This window comes from Lepidochelys kempii, chromosome 1 (genome assembly GCF_965140285.1).
Source record: "Lepidochelys kempii isolate rLepKem1 chromosome 1, rLepKem1.hap1, whole genome shotgun sequence".
NCBI lineage: Eukaryota > Metazoa > Chordata > Testudines > Cheloniidae > Lepidochelys > Lepidochelys kempii.
In genome coordinates this window covers 121,250,640-121,274,508 of record NC_136380.1, presented here as the reverse complement: position 1 = coordinate 121,274,508, position 23,869 = coordinate 121,250,640, and the positions used below count along the sequence as shown (strand labels likewise).

Here is a 23,869-nt window from a genome sequence, read left to right as displayed (position 1 = left end):
GAAGCAGCAGCATATCCCCCCTCTGGCTCCTATGTGGCGGTGCAGCCAGGTTATTCTGCGTGCTGTCCTGTCCACAGGTGCCGCCCCCACAGCTCCCATTAGCCACAGTTCCCAACCAATGGGCGCTGCAGAGCTAGCACGCGGGGGTGGGGGGGCAGCATGCAGAATCCCCTGGCTGCCCCTTCATGTAGAGCTGTAGGGAGGACATGACACGGCTTTCATGAGCCATGGCAGGCAGGGAGCCTGCCTTAGCCCCACTGTGCTGCTGACTGGCCTTTTAATGGTCCAGTCAGCAGTGCTGACCAGAGCCGCCAGGGTCCCTTTTTGACCAGGCATTCCAGTTAAAAACCAGACGCTTGGCAACCCTACCTTTGTTATACCAGTGCGAGCCAGGACTCCTGTTAGGGTGGCTGCCTAGATTTCCTAATTTTTAGGAGTGGAGCCTACACATGCTGATTTTCCTGCCCCCACCCCATCTCTCCTTCCCCCCATTTTTATTTCTTTTCTTCCTGTGTGGAAGATAAATAATCCAGAATGTCAACATTTTGTACACCATGTGGCTGATGGGCAGAGCTGACCTAGGGGGCTGTCATTCTGGAAGGTGTTCATGACTGTTCATGAGTGCTATCAGTCATTTTTGTTGTTTTGATCTATAGATGATTACAGAGTTAGTTAAATTTGATGGGTTTACTAACCAAGTATGGGGGGGGGCCCTATGGGTCCCCCATTTCCCCCTTCTGATTTTCCATCAAAATCAATACGGTTCTGCCCACTGATGGCTAGAACATTTCTTGGAATATTGGAATTGATCAGGGTGATGCTGTATGATGGAAATATGACCATTTATAGCATTAATATTGCCACTGTTAGACAATTGTAACAAAACATATCAGGTAAGGTGTCAATGGAAAAGTGATGATTCACTAAAGATGATTATCCATGTATCACCACTGTACCTGAAGTTATGAATAGTGGCTATATATCTATATCCCAAAAGCATTTGTTCCTAGGGTAACACCTATCAGGTAGAATCCACATTGAAGTCCAACAGCTTTGTGTTGATGGCCCCCCAAAGACAATTCTCTCTCTCACAGTGGGCCATAGAAGAACTGTCCAGCCCATCATGTCATCCTGTGGACACTTTAGCCTCCAAGTGGCCAGTGGCTGCCCCTGTGAGCCAGCAAGCGATGTAAGGGCACGTGGCCTGCTAATATGACATGGTTACGAGACCCTGGATTCCATCTTGTGCTTGTACTTTGCCATGAACTATGCTGGGGGTTTGTTTGGGATAGTAAAATTCCATCCACATGCAGAGGATATAAAAGACCCCTGAATCATCTCCATGGTGCCTCTTTCCTGCTCTGATTCTCTAGACTATGGACTTACAACTCTAAGGAGCATTCCAATCTCTGGACTGAGGGACAGTCCAATCTTTTGGAAGTTCCCGGCGACTTTACAAGTCAGCAGACTGTAACATCACAAGAACTTTGCAATGATTGTATATATATGATCTATTAACTATTTTAAACTCTCTTCTTTTTTCTTATAAATAAACCTTTAGCTTTAGTTACGAAAGGATTGGCAGCAGTGTGACTGTTGGGTAAGATCTGAGTTGACCTGGCTCTGTGACTGATCTCTTGAAATCAGAAGAACCCTTTGTTTGATGACCCTGGTTTTCAGTAACCATTCATCATAAAGTCTAGTGCCTGGGGTGAAATAAGGGCTGGGATGCCTTAGGAGACTGCATTTTTGACTTCTTGATAACCAGTGTGGTGAGACAGAAGTTTACATTTGTTACTGGCTTGTTACTGCCTTGCACCTAGTGTAGTCATTTACACTTGGACAAAGTGGGCATAAAGCACTGTCAACTCAGAGGTGTAGCATGTTACATCCACTTTGTCCAAGTGTAAATGACTACACTGTGTAGTCATTTACACAGTGTGCCAGACGCTGAAGAATCTGACTTCCTCTGCCTAGTTTGGTCTGGGCAATCTCCACCCCAGTTCAGGATCAGCTACAGCAATTGTACTGTTGGCACAGCTCTGCTGGGAACTTTGACACCCCACATGGGCACTGAGAAGCTTAGCTCACTCCTCCACAAGGGTTATGAAGTTGCTTCTAATTTGCAAAAGGATGTAGAGTTATAAAATGTGTTTCTTCACTTAGAACCAGAAATAAAGCAAGCCTCTTACTGCAGTAGAACCTCAGAGTTATGTTTGGCCAGCTTCATTAAGGTGACACTGAACGAGTTCACAAGAGGCAATATGTGTGATGTTTCTCCTACAGCCCCATAAAATTCATCAGGCGAAAGAAAGGAAAGAGTAACAGCTTCTTATGATGATTTCAGAGGCCACATTTGTTCCAACATGAAGCAAAATGGATTTTAGCACCCCAATGTATTAAAGAATCAAACTTTTATGGGCCACAGCTGTGCATGTCAGAGAGAGAAAGCATTAATGGAACAGTAACAACACAGAGATAGACATGGTTGAAGCTGAAAGCACTTTCATGCCACAGCTATTAAAATAAGCAGAGAATAATACAAGCTAAATGTAATGTCTCAACTGAAGAGCTGAGGAAGAGGAAGCCCTGAACTATTACGAGCATTAGACAGTACATTTCTGTGGCTGCAGTGGCAATGCTCAAGGTGCCTGGCTGATCTGTCAGGGAATCTGTTTTGCCTGGCAGAAGGGAAAGTTTTCAGTTCTCTGAATAATGATTATTACACTTTTCCTAGGGCAAGTCTACACTACAGCACTACATCGGTGCTGTAATTACTCAACCTCGGCGAGAAGCATAAGCTATGTTGGCGGGAGAACATCTCACACCCCTGAACAATGTAAGTTAGATCGACTTAAGCAGTAGTGTAGACCTGCCCCTAGTCTCCCCTGAACCAACTTATGGAGAATGACAGAACAGATAGGCATCTCACTGAGCACAGAACCTATCTTGTCAACTGCTTTTATTTGAAATTCAATAGATCTGAGACATAATGGCAAAACCACAATGGGTTGTCTAATCAGTGGGATTTAGAGCTGAGAGGAAGCTGGGGAATAAATAAACTGCATGTAAATAAAACTGCAGATAACACTAAAGATGAAATCCTGAGTTCAATAAAGACCTTTTGCCATTAACTTCAGTGGAGACAAGTTTTCACATTATATTTGGAGGGCCTTCAAATGGCAGTGAGAACAGAGAAATAATGCAGGAAAACTAGACATATTCAGGACATGAGCAGAAAATACAAAAACAAGACTAAAGGGAGAAAAGCAAACTAATGCATTTGGGGGGAATAATCCAAAACACACCCAATGGGAGAGAGAGAAACCTGAGAAGTAGTAATGCTAAAAGAGGCTCAAGGGGAGGAACACAGTGTAGGGCACTAGCCATGAGTTTGCAATGCGATTTGTAGGGCCCTACTAAATTCATGGCTCATTGTGGTCAATTTAACAGTTTCAGATGTTCACATCTGAAATTTCACAGTGTTATAACCGTAGGGGTTCCGACCCAAAAAAGGGTTATGGGGGGCGGGTGTGTGTGTGATGGGATTCCCACCCTTACCTCTGCATTGCTGCTGGCAGCAGAGCTCCCTTCAGAGCTGGGCAGCTGGAGAGCGGTGGCTGCTAGCTGGGTGCCCAGCTCTACAGCCAGTGCTGGTGCCAGCAGCAGAACACAAGTGAGGGTCGCAGGGTCTCGGGGGCCATCACTTTGGAGGGGGAAGGGTTGGGCAGGTGGGCAACCGCCCGGTGCCCCATGGTCAGGGGGACATCGTGGTCCTCCCACCCCAGCCAGCCTAAGGCCCCTTTAGCCCCCAAGTGCTAGGCCCAGAGCTGGGGAGGGGAAGGGCAGTGAGTGCCCCAGCTGGGGGCTCCTACCATGGGCCGGGCTCCAGCTGCTAGTTCTGACAGAGCTGGGGAAGGATGGGACTTCCTCTGCACGGACTGTTCCCAGAGCCGGGTTAGATCCACCTCCGGGAATGTCCCCTGGCAGAGCTGGATTAAGATATCCTGGGGCCCTGGGCTAGAGAAAGGCAGGGCCCCTCTCCACCCCTTCTGCCTGTGACCCCACCTCCGTTCTGCCCCTTCCACCTGTGGTCCCATCCACAGCCCCACCCCTTTCTGCCTCTTCCCCGGGGTGCCCCGGTTCCACCCAGGGTCCCCCCCATTCTGCCCTCCCCACTGCAGCCCTGTTTGCTCCTTTCTGCTCCCTGCCCCACTGTGGCCCCAAGTCCGGAGAAGCTCTGTCCTCGTCAAGGCCCGCAGCAGGGAGTGAGACCGCCTCCAGTCCCAGGGCCACAGAGGGGGTTCTGGTGCTAGGGCTTTCCCTGCCACTCCTGTGCTTCTGCAAGGGACCAGGGTGAGGCTGCTGGGGCTTCACCACACCCACCCACACGGTGCTTCAGCTGGAGAGTGGGATCAGGCATGGGGGCTTCCCCTGGCACCCTGTGGCTTCTGCCAGGGATGGGGTTGGGGGCCACTGGACTAAGTTCCCTCTAAGCTGTGCAGCCAGGATTAAGTGCTGTGCAGGCGCTCAGGGCTGCAGTGGGGAGAGATGGCTCTCCCCAAGCCCTGGACCTGCCACAGCACCCCTCCCCCAGCCCTGACACAGACCCAGCCCAACCCCGGACCTGCCATGGCCGGGGAAAAGGAGCCCCTCCCTTGGCCCAGCCTGGACCTGCCACAGCTGGGGGAGAGGCGCCCCGCCCCTGACCCAGCCCAGCCCTGCCAGGGATGGGGGAGGGGTGCCTCTCCTCTCCAGCCCAGGTGCTGCTGTGGGGAGAGGGAGCTGGGCAGGGGAGAGTCCTCTCTCCCCACCACAGCCCTGGAGAGCCCCATGGCACCCCAAACCCCTCATTCCCAGCCCCAGCCCTGAGCCCACACCCTCAGCCAGAGTCCTCACGCCCCTGCACCCCAACCTTCTGCCCCAGCCCTGAGCCCCTCCCACACTTCAAATCCCTTGGCCCCCACCCCACCACCTGAATTTTGTTATGTGCATCGATATGGAGCTGATGTGTGACACATCACCTCCATATTGGTGCACATAACAAAATTCTTTCCACACGTGGGTGGTAAAAATTAGAGGGAACACTGTCGCTGGGGGTGGGGGGCTTCCTTCATCCTGCAGATTCTGCTGGGGATGGGGTTGGGGACTGCTGGGGTGGAGGGAGCCTACCCTGTCCCACGGCTTCTGACGAGGTCGAGGGCTGCTGTGGGGGCCTTCCACTGCCCTGCCCCCCTGGTCCTGCTGCCACAGAGCAGGGTTGGGGCACGAGGGCTTCCCCCGCTCGGCATCCAGGACTCCGGGCTTCCAAATCCTGGCCGCAGATTTTTTCTGGGGTCCCTGGGCATGGGCCCCATAGGCCCAGTGGCTAATCCACCACTGTCCCTTGGCTGCAGGAAGCTCCATGTCTGCGCTGCCTTCAGAGCTGGGCTTCCAGCCAGGAGCCACAGAGCTTCCTGCAGCCAGGGAATGTTCCTGGAGGTGGGTCTGATCTGGTCCTGGGAGTGGCCGCTGCAGGGGAAGAGGAAGTCCCGTCCCTCCCCAGTCCCACAGGTGCTAGCAGCAGGAGGTCAGCACACAGTAGGAGTGCCCTATCCCTACAATAGCCAGATTTCATGATCCATGAGGCATTTTTTCATGGGCATGAATTTGGTAGGGCCCTAGTGATGTGGCAGTAAAAATCCTCAATATAATTTTGCCTCCTAATGTGATTGCACCTGGGATGGTGCATTCAATTCAGGGCAGAAATTTACTAGAATGATAAGTGACAACCTGGAGCAAGTTCAGAGAAGAGCAACCAGAATGGTTAGGGGCCTGAAGGGGCTGTCTTGAGGAAAATTAAGAGTAAATTGTGTCTAGCTTAGCTCAATAATGATGAAGTGGTGCCATGGTAACAGATATCCAAAAGCTGTAAATTCCAAGAAGGCAGAGGAATTCTTTAGGCTGGCACGGGCGGGAGGAGGTGGTGTTATAACAGGAGTAATAAAATAAAATGAAGAGAAAGAAAACTGAGCCTTAATATCAGGAAAGGCCTCCTAACAGGAGCCAGGATCTTCCTCCCCTGCAGAAATACTTGCAGATGGAGATCTGGGTGGAGGATCAGAGCAGAAAAATCTGCTTCCCCCTCACAAAATTTTCCTCAAATGATTCAATAGGGGTTGGCCCCAGGCATTATAGGTAGCAGTTCTGCCCCAAAAGCCAGATGAAATCCCAGGGGATGGAGAATAGGCCCTCTATATAAAAGCAGAAAGCTTTGCGGGGGAGGATGCTATGTCTCTTCTCAGCTTTAATGGAGCCCTGTTGCCAGGACTGACTACCCCTTAGGGGTTTTCTTCATGCAAGGATTATCCCAGCATGGAAGGGATTAGGAACAAGTTAATGCAGTTCAGTTAATATAACAGTTGTGGAGTGGAGAAACCATAGAAGAACTGCACTGAGAGCAAATTAAGCACCACTGAGTGCTCTACAAGGACTTTCCAATGACCACAGCACAGGAGAGAGGAATCATTTCGAGATCCATGGCATTCAGGTACCTAGGTATTTCATATCATGTAACAGATTATATAGCCAAGACAGGCCTTTCCTATAGGTTCCTTCACATTGCTGTGAAAGAATATAGATTTTGGGTAGTCTGGATTTACTACATGTATTTAGTAGGTTACTAGGCTACCAAGGTAGATGGTGTGGACATAGCATAGTTAATTATTAATACAGATTTGTCTCCTCTTTCTGGAAGCGTCCATTACTTTACACATGATTCCTTCAACAAGAGCATGGAAAGAGATAAACAACAATTAAATGTGTCAAGATCTATACATACCACATTAAAGATAATCTGAGCACAACTCGTAAGTAACATGTCATCAGTACAAAAAAAGACCCAAATAGCAATCCAAAGTCTCTTCCTAAAAACAAGATAAAAGGTAACAATTTCCTATTTACAAGAAAATATTCCTTTAATTAACAACTCTAAAAAGCCATTCTCTTGGAGTCCATATAAAAATAATCATGTGTGTGAGTGTTTTCACATATATAATATGTTTTTTATATATATTTATGGCTTTACATGCTGAAATATTCTAGATTAAATGAGAAATATAAATGAGCTATTAATTCTTTTTCTCCACTTCCTCAGTTTTTACAGACTCTTCCCCTCCATCAGATAAGGAATCACTTCCATATTTCTTCACTTTGTTTTCCACTCTAGTGAGTCTCTGCTTTACTCTCAGTTGGGTTGAGTTGTATTCTGCCATGAGCCTAGCAAACCTAGTCTGTAGATTGTCCAGAGCGCTTTCAAGTCTTTCCACTTTTTCTTCCAAGTCTTTAGGGTCAGCTCCTGCTTTTGCTGCCTCCTCATCTATTAAATTGTCCTTCATCAGAATTTGCCGCCCTTTCTCTTCCAATGCCTTTTTGGCATCAGGATATTCAGTGAGGGCTTCCATCAAATCATCTTTGGACAAACAGAATAGATCGGAATAACCAATGCTCCTGATGTTGGCTGTCCTCCTGTTACCAGATTTGCTACCTTTGATGTTTAAGATGCTGATTTCACCAAAGTAGCTGCCATCGCTTAGGACAACAAACTGTGTTATGCCATCATCTGCCACCACAGCCAACTTCCCCTCCTTAATGATGTACATTTCTCTCCCAATATCCCCCTTTTTGCATATATAATCTCCAGGACTAAAGACTGTAGGTCTCAGCTTCAGCACCAGCTCAATAAGAAGCCCAGCTTCACAATCCTGGAAGATACGCACTTTCTTTAGCGTGTCCAGATGGACGTTGATAGCAATTTCAGCTTTAAGTTTGTCAGGCAGGTTTTTAAGAACTTCCTTCTCATCTACTGTTTTCTTGTTGGTCCAGAGGTAATCAAACCATTTAATGACCCTGGCCTCCAAATCCTTTGTCACCTTTCGGAAATGCATATACTGTTTTATGGAATCAACTTTGGCCTGGAACTCTGCCCTGGAGGCATTCATGTTTGAAATCATAGATCCTACGTTACCGACAATGGTAGCAAAGATCAGCACACCCACCAAGAAGTCAATGACCACAAAGAGATACTCTTCATCTTTCACCGGAGGCGGAGTTTCTCCAATTGTCGTCAGTGTCAGTGTTGACCAATACAAACAGTAAATATACTTTCTGGACAGACGTCCATATTCTGGATGGGTCACATTGGGATAGACCCAGGAGTCAGTTCCAAACCCAATAAGCTTTGAAATTGCAAAATATATACATGCATTCCAGTGGATGATGATAAGAATGTACAAGACAAGATTTCCAATCCGAAACATATTTGGATAGTTTGTCCTGGTTTCTGTGCGGTCAAAAAACTCAAATAGCCTGGCAAACCTCAGCAAGCGGTTAAACCGTAGTTCAGGGTAATTAAACCCTAGTTTTAAATATGCCAGGTCTGTTGGTAACAGAGAGAGCATATCCAATCTGAATTGTGCAGTTGTAGTGTAATGTTGTCTTAATTTCTTTTCATCTTGGACTAGTAAACCTTGTTCAAGAAAGCCTTAAAAGAATAAAAAAAACAACAGTTTTTTGTTAGAATACATTACAAAGCTGGGCCACAAACCTACAATTAGTCAGAAACAGCCAGCAGCATATGACTGAAGGATTCTTATTTGCTTGCAAATACTGAAGACATTATTACATTTTAAACTTATCATAATACATATGGACATTAGTGTACTTTCCATAGGTTTCTGGTATATTTCATAACAAGATATTGTATAAGCTTTATATTTAGTAGTAGTAGAAGAATTACAATAGCACAGAGTCCTCAACCATGACTGGGGCTCCACTGTGATAAGCATTCGATATACACTAAGAGACAGTACATGCCCCAAAGAGCTTACAGTATAAAGGCCCCCAAACTCACAGAGACAATCCTTTGGACCACTGAAACATGGAGCCCTAATGAAGTCAGTATAGCTCCATGTGGGTGTTGGTTCTATCTGTGCAGATCTCATTGCAGGATCAGGGTCCAAATAGATAAGCCACACCAGGAGTGGGAGCATTATTACTCCCTGATGTTCACAGCGATAAAGGACCAGATTCTGATACTCTTCCTCACGTTGAATAGCACTTTATTCCATGATTAGTCCCACTGAAGTCTATGGATTAAGATGCTCTTCAGTGTAAGGATAGCAAAATCAGTGTCTAAAGGTATGTCTACACTACAATTAGACAATTAGACACCCATGGCTGGACTTGCAGGGCTCATGCTAGGGGGCTGTTTAATTGCAGTGTAAACATTAGGGCTTGGACTGGGCTGGAGCCCAAGTTCTGGGACCCTCACCCCTTGCAGGACCCGATAGCCCATGATCCAGCCTGACCCTGAACATCTACACTGCAAATAAACAGCCCCATGAGGACAAGCCCCATGAGCCTGAGTCAGCTGGCATAGGCCAGTCACAGGTTTTTAATAGCAGTGTGGACACACCCTAAGCGACCTGCTCCAGGTCACACAGCAAGTCTGCGGCACAGCTGGGAACTGCACTCTAGAAAGTTGCAATCTAGTGTTAGCCTTAACCACAAGACCAATACTCCTCTCCCGATTTAAGTGAATAACTTGGGCTTAGTGATGCAGACAAATACGTGACACAATATGAAAAAATAATCTATATTTTAAATATATTTATAGTACTTAAATATATAATATGAAATAGCTGATCAAATTCTGCTCCTTGGATACACAAAGGCCTCCCTTATTGACTTCAGCAGGAGCTTCCCACTTGTTTTCAATACTAAATGTACAAAGTTACATCAATATTAAGGTGTGGCTGCACAGTTAAAGATCACAAAAAGCCAGACAACCATTATGTTCCATCTGAAGTAATGCTTCAGACATGTTGTGCATCCAGTTTGTTTTATGGTATACAACATAAACAATAAGATATTAAGCTAAACATTTAAGCAGGAAAATAAGGAACTAGACACTACTATGTATGTGTAACATGGCTAAGCTCACATTCCTCTGGTAACCTCAACTTTTGTATTTTCTGACTTCTTATGATTTTAACTGCTCTAACTGAATGTGGCCTGAATGTAGTTTTTGTGTTTAATTTTCACAGTTTTGTTTGAAGAAAAGAGAAAGACATTGACCCTGTTTTAATCAGCCCCAGTTAGTTTTTGAAGCTCACGATAATTGAGGTGAAGAGGCACGGTAGGGGGCTAACCCTCTTATTGTTGGGCAGCTTTCTGCATGGCTGGGTTACAGAGCAGCAGCATGTCTCCTTTATGCTGTGATGGCTGTATCTTTGCAATAAAAAAGGATGGAAATTGATCCTGCAAACACATGCTTAACTTTATTCATGTGACTAATTCCACTGACTTCAGTGGGACTACTCACATGTGTAATTGTCTGTAGGATCAGGGCTTTAAGGTTGTCAAATGAAATCTTAGAATACGCAGCATATAGTAGAATGCAACCAATATTTAGTGAGACCCTAACATAACAGCATAGATTTTTTTTTTTTAATTATCCGTGATTTTCTTCTTGTACCAAAGATTAAGGTGGGGTGGTGTTTTTCTTTTTGGGGAGATGACTTTTTTTTTGTTTGTGTTTCAGTGAGACATTTACAATCTCTCAAAAAAATTATGAGTGAAAAAAAGAGCCAGTCATGGAAACTACTGGGTTGACATTTGGTCCATTAAAGTATACGTGAGATAGTCTTGATGTTGGTAATTTGAGTGACATCATTTGAAGATGGCTTTATGTAACTTTTTAAATGAAATCTTAATTAAAATTAATGCTCTAACCAGTCAGGGAAGATTTATTTATTTCCTACAGACCTTACAGAGCACTGGTCTGGGACTCAGGAGACCTGCCACTGGCCTGCTGGGTGACCTCAGTTAGGTCACTTTGCCTTTCATTGTCTCAGTTTCCCATCTGTAAAATGGAGATAAATGATACTGACCTTTGTAAAGTTCTGTGAAATCTACTGATGAAAAGTGTTATATAAAAGAGTTACGTATTATTATTACTCTCTGAACAACCAGTGCCAACTAGACTATTACAATGATTCACTGAGCATTTTCTACCAAAAATAAACACTTATAGATTCACACGGTCTAAGGCCAGAAGGGACCACTGTGATCATTTAGTTTGACCTCCCATCTAGCACAGGCCATAGAACTTCCTCACAATAATTCCTACAGCAGATCTTTTAGAAAAATATCCAACCCTGATTTAAGAATAGACAGTGATGGTGAATCCACCACAACCCTTGGTAAATTGTTCCAGTGATTAATTACTCTTACGGTTAAAAATTTACACCTTATCTCCAATATCCAGCCATTGGATTGTGTTATACCTTTCTCTGCTCAATTGAACAGCCCATTATTAAATATTTGTTCCCCATGCAGATATTTATTGTGCGTAAATGTGCATAAATGTAGTACGTCAATGTGATTCAGTTGTGGGTTTAAACACAATTATATCCCCCCTTCCTCCAAATACCCAACCAGCCAACGAGAAGTCAGGCCCAGATCATCAAAGGTACATAGCTGCCTAACTCCCAAACAATAGGAGTTAGGTGCCTAAATACCTTTGGTGATCTGGGCCTCAGTGTTTAGATACAATCAGTGGCCATGCTATAAGGTGCCTTAAGGTAATTATCTTACTTTATTGATTTTCTTCATGCAAAACCTGTATTTTGCAGATACTAATAAATATTTGACAAGACTCAACCCATGTAATATTCCCCTTTATTGGCTTCTTGCTCTTGGTTCATCTTTTGATCAGATCATTTATATATACAAATACTGACTTTTCTTTATACCAAAGATTACAGCAACATTTAAATTTTTAAGAAATATGAGAAAATGCAACCAACTTTAAAATCAGTGCAGTTGTGTACTGGGGAATGGGAGAACCTGAAAAGCCAGCTCTACTCTTACAGTAATAGGATTCCTCAGCAGTACAGCTGCAGGGCTATTTGTCAATTCTGAAAGACCTAGATTGCAACAGTGTTCCAAGGGGAACTACACACAATCAGAATCTAAGAAACACAGCTGAGTTGCGTAGTGGTTACTGAAGATGCAAGGAGAATACACATCCAGATGATTCTCAACTAGCCCCTGCAGGGGGAAAATCCTATTGATAGTACAGCAACACCTTTCCTGTATAGCAGCTTTTGGAAGGTTTTAGAAATGTACAAGTCATTTCTTCACAGCAAAGAGGATCACGTGCGAGGATCAGGGGATCTCCTCTTCTACTACACTGCACAATTGGCTACGTGCATTATGAATGATCAGATACCGGGTGCAGTGGGAGACAGGAGTACATGGGCCAGTGATCTGACCAGATAGGATAGTCTTATACACCTAATAAAAATATTGCTTGAGTCCCCTTGCAGTAAATTAGTGGTGCACACAGCAGCATTTTTTCAGCCCTTTTCATAGAAGGGTAATTCCTGTCTGTTAGGAATCTGCCACTACAGTGATCTGTAAAGCAGCCGCTGAAGTATTTGAGCTAAAAGGTTGTTATTGTTAGTACCATTTATATTTCAAACACGGGTCTTGGGTTGAGCGATGAGGAGTCTGTCTATCCATTATAAATCACCACAAAGTAACGTATTAAGTCTGAGTAGTTCAGGTTCAATCTGCCGGAAGTCAAAGTTATTTTAAATAATATTTATCACTTATATAGTACCGTCAAAGAACTGTACAGATGTTGACTGACTAATAGTCCCAACACCATCTGGGGTAAGTGGTTAAGCATTATTTCCCTTATCTCACAGACTGCTGAAATATGGCAGAGAGATGAATGGCTTCCAGTCTCACGTTGATTCCTCCAGACCACCCTGTTGTCCTCTCCTTGTCAGCTGTACTTTGAATTAACCACTCCGGTGCTCTCTAAAGTATGTTCCTCCTTCCATGGCCCTGCGCTCCTAGAATGGCCTTTTTCAATGACAGCACTTAAAAGAACACTTCCACATTCTACCACTTCACAGAAACCACTGCAGATGCCTGCACTGAAGTGACTAAATGACTCACAATAGCATTTCTGCAATCCCAACCCAGGACTGTTGAGTCAGCATTTTAGCTGTGGTTTGATAGGCTTACAATCCTAATCAGAATAGTCCCATGCAAAGTATACGACTGCATTTGTATCCCTTGTGCAGTACTAATGAACTCCCATCTTCTCCTCAATTGTTAGAAATCACTGCAAAAGGGAATCTTTTGGGGTATGGTTGGCCTCTTGTGGAAATAAGGTGAAGCCAAATGCATCTAAGTCTTAAGGATATCTCAGATATCTATCTGAGATACACTGATTTGTTAAATAAGTTACTTGCTAAATTTAAACGATAAGGAGGCTACGAGTTTACTTTCTGCTGTGACTTGTTTAAAATGTCTCCCAAGGCAACAGCAGATTTTACCTCCCCCTGCAACGGTGGTCACCATTTTACTGATGTCATTTGCTTGGTTGCACACAACCGTTCTGGTTCCAAACCACTTCAAGAGGAAAGTTCTAAACAGAGGTTTTCACAGCACTTTTGCAGGCAAACTGGCTCCGTCACCTCATAGGATACTCTTTTTTACATAGAGAATAATTAGCCTGTAGAATTCATTGCCACAAACTATCATTAATGCCAAGACATTAGCAGGATTAAAAGACAGTACTCAACATTTATATAGATTAAAAAAAATCCACTATTATAGTATATAGGGTTGTTTTGTTTTTATTTAAATTTGGAAGGGAATAAATCAATCTCTAATTGAGGAGCGTTAGGAAAAGCTTTCCCTAAACACAGGTTATTCCATAATTTCCCACTTCAGAGTTTCCTGTGTTTTCTTCAGAAGCATAGAGTTTTGGATGCGGTTGGAGACAAGATGCTGAACTATATGGGCCACCGGCATACTGATCCAGTAGGGCATAACCCATGTTAGGTCTGAAAACAATGTAAAATTCTAAGAGGACTCACCTGTCCTGAATCTGACGAGCGTGTCCAGTATGTAGAGGATATCTGAGCTATAGTCCAAGACCAGCCATAATATAATATGCTTAGTTTGTAGCTCATCAAAACAGGCTCTACACAAACACAAAAGCATGGAAGATTTCACTCCTCTGGTACGAGCAGGCGCAGCGAGTACTGTATGTATATTCTAAAAGCATTTGAGCAACTGTTGCTGGCACTGCACAGGCTGTGGGCATCATGTCTGCACTGGAGTATCTGCTGTGAACTTAAATGTCGTGATTTAACATAATGGGATATTTCTGAAACCAAAGGCCTTACACGGCAAGGACAAATTTCACATATATACACATATCCCACACACATTACTCTGCATCAGCCCTCTCAGCACAGATCCTCAAGATCCCACATCACAGCATTAGATCTGCAAGCAGAGGAGGACTGTACAGAATTCATTCGGATCCCATCAAGTTAATTCCTGGATCAACTGGAAGAACGTTTGCTCCTGAGTGACACAGGGCACACCATCTCACATGCCTCCCAGAGGCTAAGTGATCTGACACATTGAGTCCCATTGTCCATTTCACATACTCCAGTAATATCTTCCTGCCATTAGAGGAAAAGCTATGTCGAAATTCCTCATACTAATTTTAAATGACTCTTCTCTGCCTACTCCCACATCTTGCTTGCCATCCCCCAGCCTATCTATCCCTGTATTGACTACCATAAGTTTCTCCATAAATGGTAACAATGCCTAGAGAAATGCACTGGCTTAGTGTTACCTTGTACTGTAGCCACTAGATGGCACACAGATGCCACTGCAGGCACAGATTTGGGAATGCTTGCTGCAAGTCAAAGACTTTTTAGGCAGACACACAAAAATCATCAGGCCACAAATCTTATCTCATATAGAAGATGTATGAATGAACTATACAAAGGGGTTCTATGCAAAGTTACCCAAGAAATTTCATTGGGAAATAGAATGATCCAATGGGGAATTAACCAAAATTGGACACTTCTAAATGCTACCTTTAATGAGAAAATAAAACTGGAATAAAGTCCAGTAACTACCAGCCAGCCCCTCATCTGTAAGAGTAAAACTGCATCTTCTGCTATAACTGCCCCTGATGGCACCTAGCAAGTGGTCATCAAACTTCTGTCCCAGGAAGGAAGAGAACATTTCAATGACAGGCACTCTGGGCTCCGATGAAAATGCATAAAGCATGAAATGCACATTCTCAGCTTTTGTTTCACAAAAGCAGAGATTTAGAATTGAAAAAAAGAGAATGGAGGGGTCTTCTCAACCTATCATAGAATCACAGAAATGTAGGGCTGGAAGGGTCTTTGAGAGGGCATGTCCAGCCCCCTGGCCTAAGACAGGACCAAGTAAACCTAGACCATCCCTCACAGATGCTAAGACCATTAATGGTTCAGTATTTTCCAAGTCATGCCTGTCCCCAGCCTGGTCTCTTATGAAGGAATTAAATTCCACATTAAGCAATCTAATATAGTATCAGGATTGTTAGTCTTTTAAAGCTGCCTCAAAAAAGGGACACAAGGAGGGTGAGGTAATATCTTTTATTGGACCGACTCCTGTTGGTGAAAGAGACAAGAAGAAGAGCTGTGTGTGGCTCAAAAGCTTATTTCTCTCACCAACGGAAGCTGATATCACCAAAAGATAATACTTTATTTACCTGGTCTCTTTAATATCCTGGCACTGACAAGGCTACAACTACACTGCATAACGAAGAAACAGCTTTTAACAAGAATGCTATGTTTTTTGTACAAAATGAAAAAGAAAGAAAATGCATAATGGTGTGATGTGGTATAAAGGTTTTAACAGCATGAGTTTAGCAGTAAGTTCTGCAAGTAACTCCAAATGAACGCTGAGAAAATCTTGATAGTGCCCCATCCAGTGTGTGGAGGGGCACTTTTTTTTAAATACAGAAAAACTATTTTAAGAAAATACCTTAAATGTTATTGCTAATATTTTCAGCTCCCTCTGCCTGGAACAACAGGCTTCGTTAGGATCATGAGTCCAAATATACAGACGTGGAGGGAGAAAAAAACACTTCAAAAATCACCTAAAATAGCATTTTTATACAGAATATCAGGATTTTAAGGCCCAGGGAATTTGGGGCCTTTTAGGCTAAAGGCACAGCAAGAATTTCTATCTTTCTGGAATTTCCTCTCATCACCAGTATAGAGCTCCTGTTCATAGCCATGATTGGTGGCAAAATTCTCCTAGCATAATCTGGTCACTGATGCAGTGCTCACTTGTTCTGCACCCCGAGAGAGAGGAGTAGAACTTTTATCTGGCTTGTTGGGCTATTTGTGGGAGGTGGAGGGTAATGGCAGCTGTTTTAATCCGTTCGGGGGGACAGATTAGTGAGCGGAGTGCAGGCAGTCCAAAGTACAGTACATGATATATGTATGGGACTCTTAATTTTATACCATAGATATCATTTCCACATATGTGATGTACATATGTAGGTGTGTATGTATATTATATACACGTACTTTAGAAGAACAGAAACCAGAATAAACGATTTGGAACAGATGTCTGACACATAACCCTAAACAATTAAAAAAAAGCGCATATCCTCAAGAAAACTAATTAGGGAATGAGCAATGCAGCAGCAGTAATGGGGAAGAAAAAGTCTGGGCACTATATTAAAATAAAAGAATCAGGTGGGCTTTTCCAGTTTCAGACATGCAGGCACCCTTTCTGCAGCCTAAAAGAACCATTAAATGTAAAATCCATACCTGCACACTAGCATACACCAGTTATAGAATACTGGTGTTGCGATTATGGTCAGCCACCTATAGTACAGGTTGCTTGAAGGATCAACCACAAAGATCTCCTTTTTCTTCCTGAAAAGTAAAACATGCAGAGGTACACTGGGGGAAATTATTTCCATAAGGAGGTCACGTTTTTGATCTCCAAGGCTGAACACCCTTCTAGTAGATCATAATGGTTGCAGCTCAGTTAATGACAAAGACATAGCACCAAAGGATGTGCCATTCTTGCCGACATCCCAGATATTACTCAGTACAGCAGCAGAAGCTTTTCTCATTTGAATCAGTCTATTCCTCCATGCCCAAATTCCATGGAAATCAAAAGGAACTAGAAAAATGTACACAGATGTCAAAATAACATATCTGAAACCCTTGCTATCATTAAAAACTCCAATTCTGCACATTCATAGTATGGGCGCCCTTCTTTTAAAACTGAAAATCAACCTATTTACCTTTCCCACCAGCCATGAATTTTTACCAATTTCTTCTAAAAGCCACAACAAAATTGTGATAACCCCGTTCCTTGCGTCAAAGAGGTCACTGCCTACTTTGCACTCTCAAAAGAATACTCCTTTCTCATATAAGTCAATCTCATTCTTTTCTCTTCTGGTTTGTTTCAAAGAACCTTAGACTTGTGTGAAAGGACAGACCCCACTGTGGGAGGTAGACAGAGCTTCCTCTAGAACAAAGTTTTGGTTAAGAGAGAAGAATCTATGTCCTGGGATCAGAAAGAATCCATCCAGAAGTGGCATTCTTCACTAGGGATACTACAGTAATATGGTACCTACAGCATACTCTACACACATCTGTGATGTATTCATTATACCACACCCCTCAAAACCAGCTTTCATTCTGAACACTCATTCTCTTTCCATCTTTTTTTCTTTACATGGCATTGAACTAAAGCCAACCCTGATCAATGGGAACAGAGTTTATAAATTGCTAATTAGGGAACAATTGTCTATTTACTTAACACTACTTTCCAAATGCACTGCTTGATGTAAGAAATCACAACCACATTGAAGTCAATAGAGTTGCTCCTGCTCACAGTAGGGTAAATAATGGAAAATATAACTGAAGATATTGAATTGGTCTGTAGTTGTATAAATGTTTTTGTTCTGTGCCCCAACTTGACTCTATAGATATTATGAACCATGACCAAGCCTGTACAGACTTACAAAGGAGACTGCTGTTAACTAATACGGCCTGATAGAGAAGGCAATTTCTTGCCTTCTCACGTGATCAGAGATCATTTGAATTACCTTTACTGCTGAGTGTGAAGCAGGAGTGCCAGAATAGGTGGGGGGGGGGGGGCTCAGAGGGCCATGGCCCCATCACTTTACCGGATGTAAGGATGAGCGATGGGGTGGAGAGGAGCGAGCAGGGGGCGGGTCTTGGGGGAAGAGGCAGGATGGGGGCGTGGCCTTGGGGGGAAGGGACAGCGCAAAGACGGGAGCTTGGTGAGAAAGACGGCGTGGATACAGGGCCTTGGGAAAAAGGGGCAGTGTGGGGGAGGGGCCATGGTTTGGGTACTGGTGGCCCCTTACCCCTTTTAGGGAGCTTCCACTACTCCTGGTCTGAAGTTAGTGCAACAAAGCATTAGGAAGGTGCCAAGGACAGGACTGTATGCGTGGGAAGATGCTGCAAGTTCCTTGAGCAGTTGCACAGTTTCAAATTTGGAAATTTATTATAGCTTTGACACAAGAACACCCCTGCGGCCTGGGGAAACACTGACTGTAGCAGGAGCCTTGCTCTGAAGACTTAACTACTCCATGTAAGGCTCTATGGTGCAGGAGGTGTGTTACAACCACACTTTCACTAGTAATACTTACTCCTCTTTTTTTTTATCGTCTTTTTTGTCGTCTTTTTTCTCCTCTTTCTTTTCCTCCTTTTTTTCTTCTTTTTTCTCCTCCTTAGCCTCTTTCTTTTCTTTATTCTTGCTGTGTAACATAGCGTATTATTTAGCAATGTTCCCAGTTTACCAGGCTAAGCTAGGCTAGAGGATGGAAGTTGAGGTGGGATAAAGGAGGCTACAGAGCTGGGTTTTGCTCCTACAGAAGAGGAGCGGGCAGGGGTTCTCAAGTAGGCCATCCACCCATTTGGTATAAATGGGACGTGTATTATATGGTCTACGCTCCAGAATTAACAGTAGCGTGGTACTAAATCATCTTGGCTGATTTTGTGAGAGATTAACCCATGCTTTATCAAGCAAGTAAATACAACAGTGTTTTCTTTGTTTATAGTGAAATGTTTCCCGTTTGCTTGACTCTTTAAAATTCAGGCAGTCAAAAACTTCTATTTCATGGCATTAGAACTTGAAATGGTTTGACAGTCTCAAGATTTGCTTGGTCCTTTGACATACTCTAACCCCAACAGCAGTGACTGCCTGTTTAAAGCTGTGATGGTGATTAAGTAAAAAGGGTCAGATCCTCCTCTCACACTTGTTTTGCACCTGTGTAACTCCAATTAAAATTACTCCTGACTGACACCAGTGCAAGAGGAGAGCCATAGCCAATGTTTGAACAAAGCCAACCAAAATGTGGAAACAAGCTTGTGCTGTCTATTCAGCACAGCAATGTTATTCAAAATCTGAACATGAAAGGTGAAGTTCTGACCCGCTAGAAGTAATAGGAATTTTGTCATTTATTTCAATGGGCCAGGTTTTCACCTCACATTTATTAATTGTTCCGTAGACAAATAAACGTAAATAAACAAATGACATTCTACCACTGCTATCTCTTCACATTGTTATTTCCTGACATTCAACAGCATAAGAGGTAGACCCAAGCTGCAAGGTTCTGGTCCAGATACAAACTGTTGTACAGTTCAGATCTGGGGCTCTGCTTCAGCCCAGTATAGAGGAAGCAACCAAAGTCTGGGGTTGTTCAAATCCAGGTTGTGGTGGTATGTCTCCATTTACCACAGAGACAAAGAAACCTTTTTCAGATTGGATGGAAATTATTTGCTAAAATTTTGCCACTACTTGATCTATCTTTAAATTTGGGGCCAAATTCTTTGTGTGTAAATGATGAAACTCCACTGAAGTTAATGGAACTGTATCAATTTATACCAACAAAGAATTTGCCCCCCAAAATTTCCACATACAATGTTGTATTTAAGATTCCCCCCCTCCCCGCCCCCCGAAGTAGACAGTGTCCCCATGCTTCAGTTAGGAAAGCATCAATATCCCTGACAGTTCAATGTAAATGGGCCCCTTGCAAGTCTAAAACTCTACATACAAGCTGTGGCTTGGGTGGCAGACATAACATTTTCCTCCCAGGGTGGCTGTCTGTTCCACTCTGATCTGCACACACTAGGAACTAGTCTACACTGGCAGCGCTTTTATGTGGCTTGTGTGGTCACCTCAGAGCACGGGGAGAGAGCTCTCCCAGTGCCCTAAAAAAAACACCCCACCTCCAAGAGCTTTACAGCGCCAAAATTTGCTGCACTCAGGGGGGTGTTTTTTCACATCCCTGAGCGAGAAAGTTGCAGAGCTGTAAATTGCCAGTGTGGACAAGCCCTAGTTCTGATTCTGCTCTCACACCAGTGTGAATCAGGAGCAAATTTATTCAAGTGAACTGAATCACTCCAGTGTGAAGCTAGAGTATACGAGAGCAGAATCACCTAACAGAGAGGCATGTAGAAAAATCCTACTTGCAGGATCTTAGCCAATGGGCACAGCAGGGAAAAATGCCATGAGCTCACATCACGTTTATTCACCACATGTTCTTGAGCATGCCTCTCACAGCAGAGAAAGCTTATGCTGTGCTTTGTAGGGTTACCTAAGAACATACCAATTTTAGCGAGATTACAGTATTTTAAGGGACAGGACGACAGTGTGAAGAGATATTCACTAATTTTAAGATAAGTGCAATTGACTTGGAAATAGGACTTACCCAATGGTAATAAACATGAGCCCTGATACTGCTACCACCACACCCCCACTGTGATGCAGCAGAGCAGTGTTATTTGGAAGACCCCTGCCTTATGCTGCTGGGGGGATTGAAAATCCTAAAACCATCCCTGTTTGCATTCTCCAAGAGGTTATTTTAAATGTTCACCAAACCAGGCTTAAGCATAGTCAACACACACAGTGAAACTTCACTGATGCCCATGAAAATCCAGGGAGCACAACTATAGGGCAAAACTAGCCTTTGTGTTGATTGTCTGACTAATCGAAAGGGCTCCTAAACATAAGGCCAATCAAATAAGATGCTGCACGTCAACCCACCTTAGCAGGGCTAGCACAACAGCAGAGGGTGCTATTCACAAGTTCATTTTCCTTACCATTAGCCTCCTGATCTTGTGTGATTGCATTTTAAATTGAAATATTGCCATCCCCACAAAGCTCTATGCCGTTCAGAAACACTCTTGGGTATCACATTATCCATTCTGACAGCAAGCTACCATGCTTTTGTGTATGACATGAACCCCATTCATAACCACTACTCGTATCAACGCACAGGTCCATGACACTCCACGTGTTTGGCTCCCAGGGGTGATTGTATAATGAGGGCAGAACGTTTCTTTTTCAAAGAGCTGTGCTGCTGCACATTTATGAGCCTGATGATGCAAGGAAGATTCATTTGACATGGCCAAGCAACCAAAATGTATCCGCGCCTTTGAACCATGGAGAGGGTGCTTTGACAAAAATCAGTAGTTAACCCACTCATCAGCAGATGGCTGTTTTTATTGTATTTGGGGATGGAATTTCCCCTGACCCTGTCCATTTACTACAGGTATTCACTGGGGGCTGGATTCACTCACCTCTTTGTTCAGACACTGCTCTATCTATCTCCCTGCTCTAAAACACAGCAGCTATTGCTACAGCAATGTTAGCACAATGCAAAAGCACTCTAAAGGCTCGCCACTTGAGTCAAAGGAAAGGACAGGCCACTCCTTTCCTCTATCCTGAGAGCAAGCACAGCCCCTGCAGGATACCTGCAGATTTGAAGGCCTCATCTCCACTGCCCCAAGAGTGGGCACTCTGCTGCCCCTTCCATCTTGACAAACATGGAGCGTTAACAACACCTGCAGTTTATTTCCTCTGAAGCAGCATTCAGGTAATCATTTGAAAGGATATTCATGTCTATTCCCTTTGACTAAAGGAAATGGAAAGGTCTTTTGGCCAGTTTCTCCTGAATATAGAGGGAACAGACGTCCCTGCAGTCTGGGAAAGACTTGCCAACCTATACCATTATAATCATATTACTATAGTAATCAATAAAATGCAATGCTTACATAATGTTTTTCACCTTTAAACTACTCTACATATCAACTAACTCTTCCTCACAACACCCCCGTAAGGTAAGTAAGCATTGTCTCCATTTGGAGAACCTGTAGCACCAATAGTTGAGTGACAGGTGCAAGGCCACAACATGAGTCACGGCCAGAAATGGGATCAGAATTCAGAATTTATGTCTCTCGGTCCTGTGCCCTGACCACCTAACCATGCTTTGCACTTTTAGTTCTACGATTACTGTTCTACAGTAATAGCCCCAAATCCTTAGTATTGGGGGCATTGTTGTAGCACACATGACACTTATTTTTAAATCGAGCACACAGAAACAAACAAAAAAAATCACTGAAAGAGAAGTAAGAATTTCTCCCAAGTGTAAGTACGGGGTTTTGAATTGGAAAGAAGTTTTCAGAGAATTTATCATTTTAAATTCACAGTGTATTGCTCAACAATTAATTGTTTGGCGGAATAGGAGCAATTTCCTCTGTTTCTAATATGGCCTAAAATGATCAGAAGAATTCCCTTTTGGTCCTGGGGATTTTTTATTTTGTTTTTACCCAGGGAGGAAATGAAAAACTAGACTAGCGTCATGGCAGGAACAAAACTGCTGCTGGATGCTGTGCCATTCCCAGAGCTAGAGAGCAAGAGCCATTATCAACAGCAGGGTGGAGTGATTCCAGATTACACATTTTCTAGAGCTCTCTTCCTTTGAAGGAATTAATTAGCCTCTGAAATCTAAAGCGTTATTATTCCCTATCACTTCCACAGATTTCAAGGCCAGAAGGAAACGTTGTGATCATTTCTGTAAGACCTTCTGAATGACACAGGCCATAGAATTTCACCAAGCAATTCCTGCACCTACCCAACGACTTTTGGTTTAGCTAAAGCATATCTTTTAGAAAGACATTCCATCCTGATTTACACTGAGTGCATCCAGAACTTCCGCATAACCTGCTCAATATCAACTTTTAACCAGATGACAACCTGAAGGTACGTGAACATTTGATTTGGAAGCAAAGCCCCGTGTGTCAATAAAAAAAGAGAACACTGTTAAAAAAGAATATACAGTTCTCTCATTCATAAGTTTAAATGTTAACAAACCCATTAACAAAGCTGCAAAATCAGCCAGCCTGAATTTGAAGAGGAGGGGGCTAGGTAGCTGTTTGCTCGGACTGGGTGGAGGAAAAGGAGGGAAGCTGCCCTTCAAGTTAGCACACAAAGAATTCTCCTGGAAACACAGGGATATTTCCATGACCTACAAAACTAGATCTTTCTCTACAGCCATATATCAGGAAGGTGCTTGGAAAAAGATAAGCAGGAGTCTATAGCTACAATTGTCACTAACATGTTTTGAACAGAGAAGAGGGTAAGAAGCTGATACATCACAAGCAAGTAGGTACTATGAAGCAAGCAGTGATGTACTTACTCTTCATTGGTGTTGTTGCTGTTGTTGACATTAAATCTGGCCAGGGACCAGTGACTGTAGCAAGTTAAACAGAGCACAGTAAAGGAACAATATGAAAGCCTTGGACATTTTGTGCACAGGTTTACCAACATGATAGGAACAGCAGTTCAGTCTACACACATTCTGAAAAGATTAAGAGGGTCAACTTTGACCGCCGCTGTAAGCCCCTTTGCATAACTATTCAGGGCACCAATTGCCCTTGACCACGTGCAGAACATACACGTTTGTGACCATGTCAGATGTGTGAAGCACTTTAGCATACTCTCATGCGTATTAATGCTTGACAGCATGAATCTCGCTATTTATAGCAGCGTTCCCATTTGGCTGCTCTTATATGTGTTTCTCAAGCCTTTCAAGTCTTCTTTACAGAAGCAGTGCCAACAATCCTGGACAGATAGCAGAAATGCCTACTGTTGCTGCAAAATTAACTCTCCA

General features: G+C 43.5%; 1 protein-coding gene and 1 long non-coding RNA gene across 7 annotated transcripts in view; one reads left to right on the top strand and one right to left on the bottom strand.

Moving 5' to 3' along the window:
- The window catches only part of LOC140914645 (uncharacterized), a 30,687-nt gene that overhangs the window by 822 nt on the left and 5,996 nt on the right, over positions 1-23,869 (top strand). Inside the window, exons 1-2 of one of the 2 annotated variants that reach the window (XR_012159930.1) lie at positions 2,724-2,839; positions 22,738-22,959. This is a non-coding gene — a long non-coding RNA (uncharacterized LOC140914645). Of the gene's footprint in view, positions 1-2,723; positions 2,840-22,737; positions 22,960-23,869 lie in introns of those variants that run through there. The other variant, XR_012159931.1, reaches the window with a different exon arrangement.
- CNGA3 (cyclic nucleotide gated channel subunit alpha 3) overlaps positions 4,948-23,869 on the bottom strand; it is a 60,630-nt gene continuing 41,708 nt past the window's right edge. For 3 of the 5 annotated variants that reach the window (XM_073352963.2, XM_073352953.2, XM_073352983.2), the window contains exons 5-9: positions 23,396-23,449; positions 18,563-18,670; positions 16,698-16,805; positions 13,941-14,047; positions 4,948-8,521 (exon numbers count right to left, since the gene is read on the bottom strand). In XM_073352963.2, coding sequence (XP_073209064.1) covers positions 7,110-8,521; positions 13,941-14,047; positions 16,698-16,805; positions 18,563-18,670; positions 23,396-23,449 — 1,789 coding nt within the window. In that variant the 3' untranslated portion in view covers positions 4,948-7,109. The remainder of the gene's footprint in view (positions 8,522-13,940; positions 14,048-16,697; positions 16,806-18,562; positions 18,671-23,395; positions 23,450-23,869) is intronic. The other 2 variants (XM_073352974.2, XM_073352992.2) reach the window with 2 other exon arrangements.